This window comes from Cyclospora cayetanensis, unplaced genomic scaffold (assembly GCF_002999335.1).
Source record: "Cyclospora cayetanensis isolate NF1_C8 unplaced genomic scaffold, CcayRef3 CcayRef3_contig_100, whole genome shotgun sequence".
Taxonomy (NCBI): Eukaryota; Apicomplexa; class Conoidasida; order Eucoccidiorida; family Eimeriidae; genus Cyclospora; species Cyclospora cayetanensis.
Window position 1 is genome coordinate 108,491 of NW_020312038.1, and position 12,333 is coordinate 120,823.

The 12,333-nt window shown below is 54.2% G+C and overlaps 1 protein-coding gene across 1 annotated transcript; it reads right to left on the reverse strand.

The window, feature by feature from the left end:
* Positions 1 to 433: 433 nt before the first annotated feature.
* Positions 434 to 7,638, reverse strand: LOC34623462. Its single transcript, XM_026337926.1, has 5 exons — positions 6,540 to 7,638; positions 4,135 to 6,051; positions 2,450 to 3,993; positions 610 to 2,117; positions 434 to 548 (listed from the first exon to the last, which is right to left on the reverse strand). Exons 1-5 carry the CDS (start codon positions 7,636 to 7,638, stop codon positions 434 to 436), a joined length of 6,183 nt encoding a protein of 2,060 aa, XP_026193711.1.
* Positions 7,639 to 12,333: the final 4,695 nt, after the last annotated feature.

Genomic DNA, 12,333 nt, shown 5'->3' on the forward strand with positions numbered 1-12,333 from the left:
TGCTCTGCGCAGCTTCTCGCATGCATAAGGCTCTAGAAACTGTAGAACTAACTTTCGAGACCCTGCAAACGTAGCGGAGCAGGGTGCACTGCCTGCGCGCGGCGGGCGCCCTACCCTCCGTGAATTTAAAGGAGCAGAGAAGATGCTTCGTCGTGCTGCAATGCACTCCCTGCGCAAACTAGCTTCCGCAGAAGGCGCGCGAACCTCCTGTGAGGACCGCACGTTAAATAGTTACCAGCAGCGAACCCAGCACTCTTTTAACACCTTTGGCAAAGCGTGGCGTAACAGCGGCAGACTACGAACAAGTGGCAACCAGAAAGCAGAAAAAAGTCATTTTATGGAGGCACAAGTGTCCTCGGTGCGGAACTTGCGAACCTAGCCAGCCGCGTTCCTGCCCTGAGCCAACACATGACAGGAGGCCACGCGTTACTATTTACATTTTTCGACTTTTCCTGAAAGCGCAAACACTAGCCTTTAGGTTAAAACCGGGGGCGCGAGTACAATGCGGCCCTGGGGCCCACAGACAGTGTTTTGAGGGTGTGTGTTTCCTTTTACAAAAGGAGTGGTACATACCAAAGTGCATGCGTCGGGGAACCCAACGCATGCTACTTGAGCATTTCTGCTGGCAGCCTAGACATCGCCACGAAAGACAACTCGCCATTGGCCGTTTCGACACGCTCTTTTGCCGCCAGCAACGCACCAACAAGTCTCCTTTCCTGCGGATGTGCTCGTAGAGACTGCACATACTCTTCCACCGCGCCGCTTTCTGGAGTCGCAGTGCCTGCCTCCTGGATCAGTCCTTGCGAAGTGGGCATGTCTTGCTGCTGCGAAATGTAGAGTTCAGTGACGCCTGGGTGCCCAAGCAGCACTGCTCGATCGAGCATCCCAGAAGGACGCCACTGCAAGTGTCGTAGAGCACTGCGAAGTACAGCTGTTACCGAGCAACGGCTCACACCCGCGGCTGTGGCAACGGCAGCGTCACTCACAGCACTCAGGCCCAGTGCCACGTGCGAGCGCAGCGAGATGCGCAGCAGATTTAGGAGATCGCTTTGAAGGTCGGGCAGAATGGCAAGACTTGGGGAAGCTCGCATCCTGATGAACGGTCTCAGCAAGCCTTCGAGACTCACGACGCCCAAGTCTCGGCCAAGTCGGCTAAACACACGGAAGAAACCTTCTTCCGTTCCCGCCGTGATAAACTCGGTGCCCCCCTGTAGATACACTGCACGGCGAAAGTTCGTCTCGGCGTTCACGGACGGGATGGCAAAAGACTCGGGAAATACCGTAGACGACCTCAAGCAGACCTGACGCAGCGCTGCGTCCACGCCGCTGCACAGGAGCCACTCATCGGAGTCGTCGAAGCAGCACATGACGCTGAGGCTGCCAGTGTCGACGGTAAGCAGGGGCTGGCGCCCGTTGATCCGCTGCCGCAAATCCCAGAGTCTGCAGGTTTGATCGAAAGACGCCGTGACGAAGAGATGCGGCGACGCATGCGCGAATCGCACGATGTTGATGCTGCCGGAGTGCAGGTCACTGAGAGTCCCCAATTTGACGCCAGTAGCGACATCGTGGATCGTGAGATGCGCGCTTCTCCCAGAGACAAGCAGGTAGTCATCCGTGCTGTTGACAGCAACAGAGCTGAGATCTTCGCACGCGCAGTATTGATGGACGATGCGCAAGGACGCAGGGCCCCCCCTGTGAACGCGCTCGCCACGTCCGTACCGCCTGAACCATGTTAGCGCAGCAGACACCGAGTGAAATCCATCCAGACAGTCTCCCCGATCTAGCGTGCAAGGATCGCCGTTCCGCATTCGGCAGTCATCGAGCTCGGCAAAGCGGGGCACGAATTCCGGCTGCCCACTGAAAGAGCTGCCAGCTGGAAGCCCTTGCATCAAGGCTGGTGTCGCCGTCCGCAGTGCTTTTCTGCGATCTTTTCTGATTGCTCCCGCAAAATCGTCTTCCTGCTCTCTCCAGCGAACGACATATGGGATGCCCGAGACACCGGACGCGCAAACGAACAGCTGGGGGTGGTGCTTCAACCAGCAAAGCCCCAGAATTTGATGGCTGTCAACAAGTTCTGTCCCCAGCACGACGTCCTTTTCCCAGTTCAGCACGCGCACCTGCACGAAGCGCGTCACGCAGCAAGGGGGAGACAGAAACAGCTTTACGCATCCTGCTCGGAAACCGGCTTTTCTGCAAGACGTTGGTTGCAGCTGCCCCTGCCCCCTCGACTGCACTCGAGACGCAGGGGCACAGAGAGCGCACGGGCAAGGAGGGTAGGGGTGTTGGAGTGGTAGGCGAGTGAAGGGAGTTTTTTTAAGCACCCACAGCGGCCAAAGCTCTCCTGTCGGGCACAGCGAAGGACGCTCACTCAGCCCGCGTCGGAAACAAAAAAAACAGGGTAGAAATCAGGGATCTGCGGCTGAAGCGCAAGCGCAAGCGCTGCTCTCACCGTGCCGTCGTTTCCCCCCGTGAGCATCACGTCAGGCCTCTCCGGATGAAACTCGAACTGCCGCGAGTTTATGGACGACTGAATGATCCAAGGTCTCTTGCGCTTCATTTTGGCATCCTCTTTCTCCTCCTCCAGCAGCATGCCCTCCCGTGTGCCTCCGAAAGTCCGTTTTCCGTCGGCTCCTGGGGCGGTGCGGTAAGGCCTGCAAGCTGAACACAGCCTGCACTGCAGAGTGTACAGCGGCGCAGGCACAGCACGTCCCTTAGCGTCTTCATCCAGAAGAGGCGGAGTAGCCTGCGTCGCTTGTTGCGCAGCACCCTGCAGAGGCGGCTGGCGAGGCGAGACGCTGCTGCCGCACCCTCGCTTCTGCGCATCGGGCAAGGGAGGAGGCAGACGAGCTGGCGGCTCGAGCTCCGGCAGGTTGGCAGCCTGCTGCACGGAGAAGCTGCTGCTGGACTCGGCGGTCCTGAACAGAGGCTCCCACACTGCCTCCTCGCGGTGCAACACCAAGAGAGGTTCGCCTTCCGTGGGAGCACTCATCCCCACCACAAGCGAGCAATCGCGAGGTAGTTCTGAGGGGGTGCACACCTTGGAATACGGCGTAACGGTGTGTGGCAGCCGTTTGTCGCGACACCCCGAAGGCCACGCACGGCAAGGCGGCTTGTTCGGCTGCTGGGAAGCGGCTTCTGCGTTGGCACACCAGCGACGCGTCTTTTCTCGCGGGCTGCCCCCTCTTGGGGAGCAGACAAGCGTCAAGCAGCGTGTGTTGCCTGCGAAGTCACGGCTGGAGGGGGGGAAGCGGAGGACGCTGAGGGTCAGTCGCTCGCACGACATGAGACGCAAATCTGCAGTCAGCCTCGCGGAGGGCAGCGGCTGCTCGACGTGGGGTTCTGTGCTGCTGCTGAGATGATGCGTAGTCGCGATCCAGATGCGGATGGAGGCGGAAGCTCGCGAAGAGCGAGCTGCACTGCCCATTTGGCTTTTTCTGCGCCTCCACGGTGGGAGGGAGGCCACAGCACTCAAGTGGCTGCTGCTGTGAGCGGGTGCCCTGCCGCTGCCGCTGCTCCCTCCCCCTCCCCCCGCAGCAGCAGCAGTGGCAGTAGTAGCCGTCAGAGGCATCAAATAGTTTCTTTGAGCCAGGGTACAGAAGAGCAGCCGAACCAGGTCCTTCGCCGTCGCATCTGTGGGCAAGAGCAGAGGCACGTCCTCCGGAGGCGCTGCACTCCACGAAGCCGCAGTTAGAGCATCCCACGGGGAACGGAAACTGCAGCTTTCTGCGCTTCTCAAAGCCTTCCCAGCCGTTGCTGGTGGAAGGCATGTGCGCACATACAGCAGGAGGCCATGGCAGGAAGCCCCAGGGGGACGAAGCATCGGCCACCCCAACACAGCGGCTCCAAAATTCAGCTGGCAACGCTCCCGAGGTGCCCAAGCCCACGAAACATCCACGCTGCTTCCCCCCTCCAGTCTAGGCCTTTCTCGATCGCTTCGAGAGGCCTCTTCTAGCTCCCCGTTCCTCTCCTCCGAAGGACTGCCTTCCCGCGTTTCTCCGGAGTCAAAGTGCCGCAAAAAGCCGCGCCTCTCAGGCTCCACATATTGCTGCTGATGCTGCCGCTGCAGACGAGAAGGCACGGCGCTAAGGCGGGAGGGGGAGACAGCAGGCCAGCTGCGCACCGTCGAGCTCCTGCTCTCCGTGCGTTCCGACTCGACGAGGCTGCTGCTGTCGCAGCAGCCTCCGTGGCATTGGGCAGTGCTCGCTTCAAGGCATGCCCGCCGCCGGCATCGAAAGATCCCCAGCTGCCCGGCGCAGGCAGCCAGCAAGGAGTGCGATCTGCGGAGTTTTGCAGGAGCCGCGAACGACGCGCGAGGCATTCCTAAATCCTCCGAAGCGGCTCGCCGTCGGAGCTTGAGGAACCGATGCTCGACTAGCTGCGTCTCATGATCGAGCCTCTTGGACGAAGCCTCTCCTCGAAGCGATTGCATACTCAGGACTGCTCCCGCCGCTACAGCTGCTTGCTCGGACTTCTCTTTGCATGCACCGTCAGCCTTCGCGCTTGGCTCCTGATCCAGAGGCGACGGAGGCGTCCTCCTCTGGAGCAGGTTCCCCTGACTCAGGGGCGTCTTTTGCTGCGTCTCGCGCATCCAACACAAGATGGGGGTGTCTCGCTGCTGCCTGTCCCCCGCAGGCGAGCAGAGAGCTGCCTCGGGGGGCAGTATGACTGCCGTGAATGCTGCCCCTGCGGCTGCGAGCGCAGCCGATGCAGTGGTGAGTGCATCCCTGGAAAGGCTGGCGAGGATGGTGCTGGCGAAGGTAAGAGACGCTTCGGTCAGAGTAGCACTGGCCAGGGTGGAGAAGCGGAGAAGGCGTCCGACTCGATCCGGCAAAAGCCTCTGGAGATAAGGCAGTCCCAAGGACGAACTATTGCTCGCGAGGCCGCTTGGGGGGGAGCTGGGGTGGACGATGCCGCTCGTAACAGTGCCTCTGCCAAAGAAGCTTCGGGCATGTCCCCCTCCGACTGGAAGGGACGACTCAGCGGCAGCCTGCCCGGAGCCGCTGCCGCTGTTCTCTCTCGAAGAGGGCGGGGAGGAGGAGGCAGCAGCAGCAGCAGCAGCGGCCCCCCGCGCGTTCGAAAAGTTGAGGCCGATCCGCGCAGGCGGGCTTTCCCCGTCCGCAGGCTCCTCCTGGTCGACCTCGTGCTCGTCTCTTTCAATGACGTGCAAGTCAACTTTGAAGAGACTGGAGCGTCGCGCTGCCAGAGTGGCCGTAGCAGCTGCTGCCGTCGTGAGTGCCGCAGTCGTGCTGGCCGTCGCAACTGCAACAAGGACGGCGCCAACGGCTATTGCCACTGCAGTAGTCCCGTAGGAGAGAGGCGAGAGCAGGGTGGCAAAGGCAGTGCCCCTACCAATAACGTCGTAAATGTGATGCGTCTCGGGCATGCCCCCCTCCACGTCCGGCCCCTGATGGGGAGACTCCTCCCTCCCCCCCCGATTATCGTCGTCATCGTCCTCCACTACGCTGTAAATGGTGCGCCTTTCCTCGCGTTCCCACACGCGGCCAGGCTGCGCCGACAACGGCGAAGCCAATTCGCGCTGGAGGACGTACGGAGGCAGAGGCCACACCCACACAGGCTCCTCCCCACTGGCCAGCACTGGCGAAGACAAAGAACAGGCGTCACGACTCAGCAGGCACCCTAACTCGACCTGCCACTCCAACAAATAATGCCGATTCTGCAAGATCTCCTCCACACACAATCCTGGCCGACTCCCCGTGCGCAGATGGCGCAGCCGCATCGGCTTACGGATGTTCAGCGCCCTCTGCACAAAGGTAGAAACAAACTGCTGCGGACTTGGCCATCGCCGTTGCCGCATATTCCCCCACGCAGGCTCGTCATGCTCCTTCGCGATTTCATTGCTTCCATAGACTTGGTGGCCTTCACCAGCCGGAGCCGCCACCCCCCCCGAACGCCCATGAGGGCTCGTCGCGTCCGGAACTGTGGGCTGCACTGGAAACTGCAGCACCAGCTCCCTTACGTGTATGTATATCCGAGGGCCAAGGCTCACGTGGTTCAACAGAAACAAAAACCGCCAGTCCACCAATTCGTCAACTGCGAGACAACAGTCCACAGCAACCGGCAGTTCCTCTGTCAAAAAACATGGCACACGTGTATGTACACATGCAGGCATGTACACCTACATATACATCAACAGGTATACACATACATATGCACCTACATGTACATCAACAGGTACACACACACATATACACATCAAAAACACATACATATACACATAGACATATATATATATATATATATATTCACATACATATGTAGACATACATACACACATAGACACATATACATATACACACATATACACATACATATACACTACATACGTGCATAATTATACATGAACACCTACATATGTGCATACACTTGTAGACATGCATACACACATAGACACACATACATATATACACATACGGCTGGAAGAAATGCATAGGGCCCGGTAAGCCATCCCCGCCCGCATGCCAGGGTCATGTCTACGGACGCTAGCTACTGCCCTTAATTTGAGAGAAAGCGGTGCTTGCCTGTGCATCCGGGAAGAACCTGCAACCCTCGACAGTGTGTTGTAGCATCCCAACCCATGGGAACACCGCATTTTGGGCAACACCCATTGGACTTAACGAGGTCACCTCTCCACCCCACGGGGTAAGGAGACCAACCAGAGCCATCGTGCCCCTCGATTCTGCCACAAACACCAGTTGAGCAATGACAAGAAGGCATAGAGCTCTCTACTTGCTTGGCCTCAGGAGCTGCAGCCTCACAACGATGGGTGTAAGGGAGGTCATCGAGGGTACTGCTGGTGGCACCGCCATTCCCCGAGAGTCTGCCAAATATGACTGCCCTTCCTCCATGAGGCTGTGCGTTGCCTTGCCACAAGCTGCAAGAGGTGCTCCGTGGGTGGGGAAGAGGCTTGCCTCGATCCACCTCACAGCGCCCACGAGGCACCGAGGGTCTCGCGCAACACGAAACGAGGCCTGAGGAAAAGCAAATCGACTTCCATATCTCTCTGTTGAATCCAATCCAGCGCAGACTCCTACATGCGGATGCGAGAGCCGCTACATCCTGGGCTTCGAGAAACAAGGCCACTTGCAGGAACACGCTGGGAGGCAACGGGGTTGCCGATAGTGGTGGCCTCGCGGATGCGCCGCCACAGCAGGATTCCTTGGATCTTCCGCATGATTCTCCAAATTTCGAATAAGGGCCTTGAGCGGCTGCAGAGTTACAGTACCACAGAGGCTGTCCAAAGAAGCCGAGGTTGCCCAGTCCTGAAGAGGAAGGCTGAGACGGCACGGCGGCTTGCCGATCACTCGGAGTTCGCATATGAGAGGCCGAAGGAGCCTTTTCTGTGGGAAACTGAGCGCTGTTCAGCCTGTGCAGCTCCCATCCCATAGTCGAATTCGCTATGCAGTCCAAATGCACTGCTGAGTCTGTTGCGCCACTGCCCTCGCAACAGCCGGGCTCAGGTTCGTTCGCGGCGTCCTCGGTGGTTGAGCTGCCACAAGGAGTTGCGTAGTGGCCGGAAGCTCCCCCATCGAGGTACCGTCTTGGCTGGACTCCTGTGCTAGTCTGTGCGCAATCCAGTAGCTGCCAACCTCTATCTCCGCAGCTTTCAGGCAGCTCCATCAAGCGTGGAGCCACAGTAACCCATAACACGGTGATTACAGTGCAGAAAGGCTGAAAAAGAAGAAAATCCTAAGGTTTGCTCAGCGGTCAACAGAGCACATCCCAAATACACAGTTATGCTATCTATAGTGGGTCCTCACAGACTAGAATAGCCCATGGCATAGTGCCAGATGCAGAACTTGACCTTGCTGCCGAAATAGTGCACATTTACCCACAAACACTTCTAAGAAAAATGGGCAGCTCGTCTGGCAGACAATAGTTAAGCAAAAAGCCTAGGCTGCACATGCCAACGCCGCACTTGATCCAGCGGCCCACTGCTGCTTTGGTTGCTCTCACCTTCGCCACCATTCACTATGCAGTTTTCCACGCCTCCGCTTATAAAAGAAATGCTCTAGTTTTGCCATTCATTATGCTAGCGAACACGTCCTCTTGCGTATGAGTGACAACCCAATGCGTCAAGACACGAAGCGCGCTACCCAATACGGGCGGGCATTGACATCAAAACCCTCTTCTATGCTCCCCACGTCTCAAATTAAGCCACGGTTGAAACTGACTAACAATTTATTCCAATTTCGGCCTGGTCAGCGTAATGTAGATGCGTAAGGAGCACTACTTTACATCATTTGCTGCGACCGGGTGAGTGCCTCCATGAGGATATAACCAACAAATCCGCGTTTTCGTTTGGGAGTTGTGGTAGGTGTGTTGTAGAGCACCAGTTTACAAATATGTGCATTCTAAACGGATATTCACTACTGGTGGCGGGTTTTCGTGCATCAGCGGTAATTCTTACCACAAATGACGGAAACATTCCTAGCGCCGCCCTTCATCCCTAAAATTTCTTTCTTGTGGACTGCTTGAAACCACACTTTACAAGTTATGGGTCAAAAGGGTCTGCCTCGCGTCACTTTATTGCTTTGGTCCGACAAAGTGGTACACAGATGCCCACTAATTCGCATTGAAAGTCTTCATACTTTTACAGAACATCATCTCAGTGGCAAGACTCCTTCTAAGAGCTTTCTTACGGGCGTATTGTAGCGAAAACAAGCAACACTCGAGCAGTTTGTACTGTATTAATTGTATATCCCTATGAAGCAGTAGAGAATCAACAAGTGCTTTGCATCTTTATTTGCCAAGCCTCTTGAGGAGTACTGTGAGCTCGATACAAGGCGCACTGTTTCGTGGGCAGCGCTAAATGCAATCCGCAACTAGCTGTGAATACTTTAAATACCTAGATACTGTAGCCACGCTAACCATAGTCTCCCCTTTGCCTTCATGTCGGAACTCTGAGGACTTTCTCGAGGAGAAAGGGGAAGCTCTTTTTAAAAGCATAGTCAGCGACGCTTTAAGGAGTTTTTATTGAGCCCAGAGATAAGTTCATTACATACGGAGACCTTAGGTGAGAAGGTTGCACTACGAGCCTGTGTAATTAGCTGACCGGCATCATCGTGTTTTTGGTAGCGCCATCTCCTAAAGCCTATTAGAAATGCTCAACATCATGGAACATGGACACAGTTGCCTGTCTGCCGTTCATAGTGTGAGCCAATTACTTAGTAGATAGGTTTTCTGTCTTTTCTGTCAAGTAAATTACCCTTAAATCCTCGCCCTTCTTTCTGCAACCTAAAGCTTAAGTCTCTGAATCAATGATGCCTTTTTCGCGAGAGGCTGGTCACTGTTGCAGTACACACTGCATTTGCACCGTAAACCCTTACTTATTACTGCCATCCATCGTGTTGGTTATTATGCACCAGTTCCAACTAATTTGACTGCCATTAAATAGTTCTCCTCCAGGTTGTAGCATGTTTGATGGTTGGGGTTGTGTTTTGCGCAGGGCTGCTCTTGCGGCTGGCAAATATCCATAGGCTTCCAGCTCAGCACTAGGGAAACCCTCCATTTTTGGCTAGCCTTCTTCCAGTATCTCAATGTATCCTGCATCGCTGTAATCGCTTGCTGCATTGGAATGGTCCACATCGACAATTCTGGAACCACTCAGTTTACACTGTGCCCTACGAAGGACCCAGTACGAAAGAAGCGCATTCTACAATGTGAAATGCATCGTCGCGGAGGCGCTTTAATTTTTCTGCGATAGATCTGGTAGGCGTTATAATGGTTATTCCGCACAGATGTCTATGCAACTTTGGCAGAGCACTCAGCAACTCCCCAGGAGGATCCCCTAGTCTGTGCGCTCCGTGGCATTCTGGGCATACGGTATCCGGTTTTGACCTCTGCCCGAGAACTTTCGTACGTAATTCAAGCGAAGTGGTCAGCGCATGCTGTTTCTCGCCGTGAGGGCAGTTTGCATTAGCCTTTCATTTATACATAGAATCCCACTGCCAGCACACAGTCGTGTACAGTACGACAAACTATCCTTTTCCCCCATCCTTTGGAGTTGGCAAGCACTCCGCGTGCTTGCACCTGGTCCCAGAATACGCAAGATTATATCCAACCAGCTATGCGAGAGCAAGCTATCAATGCACGAAGCAATAGCTGCTATATGGGTAAGCGTAACTCCCCTAACGAGCCTTTGTGCACAAGATGGCGAGTGTCTTGACAAGAATAGGGCTGCTGTGCACTCACATGACAAAAACGCTCCGCAATCTACTGCGCACGGCACTATGTATTAAGAAGAAGCATTCGGTTTGGTGTAACCACAGGAAAAGTTGCTGGACGAGGGGGCTGTCCCTCGCGAGGCATCGCAGGCGAAAACCGCTGTGGCGCAGCATGGTGCATCATTACTGAGCTGGGTATTTTACCCCAAGGCTTCACTTAGACTACTAGCAAGGATCATCTTCGTTGATAATACCTGCTTACTAGAATGAGGTATTTAAAGCGGAAGTAGGGAATATTGATGCATCAGAAGCTTTGGCTCGTAAAAAACACCCTGGCAATTGAAAATGCCTCAACAAATCTGCCAAACGACCATGGTGTTGCGAAGGCAAAGAAGCAACAACATGAAGCTACAGCAAGCGTACAAAAAGTGCGCTTGGTTCACCGTCAACACACCACCCAAATCCGTTTGCAGCATCGAGGTGACTTGTAGCGTATCGCTACTGGGGGAATATGCTGCAGCCTCGCTCTTCTAACGTCGTCATCTAAATCCCACTGACTGGGATTCCGGCGAGACACTATGAGTTGTGGGTTTAGAGTAGTGAGCAGCGAAATTCTGACTTTGTAGTCTTCAGTTCTTTGTCGAGCACGAAGCTTACACGCCACCCAAGAGCTCCCCACTTAGCAAGATGTCCAGCAGAAAGCAGGGATACCGAACTGAAGTCCGCGTGAGAGCCTGCTAAGAGGGTTCCTTATGTGCAGATTTTGGCGAAACAGCAAGGGGTCCACCCCAGATGCCAACTGTTTGCAAAAGTACAGCAAGTCCCCGAACATTACTTGGCCTGCAAAGTAAAAGCAGACCAGGGCAATCTAAAATGATGAAACATTGCAACACTTGATACTGCTCAGCTGGCATCATTCAAGGACAATCCCACTGGATCCTGCCCTGTATAACACACTTAATAAGTAATCAACAAATGACAGTCCAAGGTCTTACCGCAGAAGGGACATGGCACTTATTTGGGTAAGCCTAGGGGCAATGAAACCTTCCTCTGGCAGTACAGTTGGATAGTGCAGTGTTCTCACATTAGTCGGGTGCGCTGCAGCTGTACCTTGTAGTGGTATCTCTCTAAGTTTAAATGAATCTAATTTGGCGTAGTTTACTACCTGGGCTAATGTTCACACACTGACCAAAAAATATGAGTATTTTGATATGAGGATTCTGTTTGCTTTCTAGCGGCTTTTAAAGTTATACCGGGGACTGGGCCGAACAAATGTGTATGCCTATGTAGGGTCTGCCCTTTTTGCAATTACAGTCTTTTTTTACAGCTAACAATTAAATACTCAATACGCCTACCGCAAAGGTATCTTCCTTGGTTCTTACCTTATTAGTAATTATGATGAAAGAAGACTTCCACTACCATCCAGTACCACTGCGCGTGTAGCCACGCACAAGCCATCACCCAACGTACTAATTCCAAAGAAACAAACCGTAGGGAGATCATGTGCATGCCAGCAGTCCTGTGATAACTGGTATATTCCCACCCTGAGAACACATATGGATTTTTAGCTATTATTTGCATTTTGGGGAATTGGAGCAAGCCTTCAAGATGGTCTCATTCTCACCGGGCTAAGCTGGCTCGAAAGGTACTAAGAGGCGACTGCCTGCAGAGACCCGCGCACTTATATATGACTCACTGTAGCTAATCGCCTGACCATGATGCATGTACCCATCTCCATTTTGAGCGGTATCTCTATGCTAGACACATGGGTGTAGCCTTTGTGCATGCCATTTGAGCTCACCGTGCCAGTAACTATTTGGCTTGCTTTGGAAGCGGGACTAACAGCATCCTTAGAGCCCAACTTAACTTCAAGCATACTATAGGGGTGTTGGGTGAAAATAGGTAGCGGACCATTTTGATATATCTATGCGGCGCCTGCATCAAGAATTTTTTGTCTTCTAGTTTATAACGTTTATAAACTTCTTAAGAATACCAGGCGATATGCAGTACAGCGCAGTAGCTCACTGCATATTTGGTGTCCCTAACATGCAGAGAAAACCTTGCCGGCACACTTTGCACAATCGGACTATGATAAATTTAGTCCACGTTGTATTCTGTCAACGGAATACCATGGCTCAAACGTCTGTTT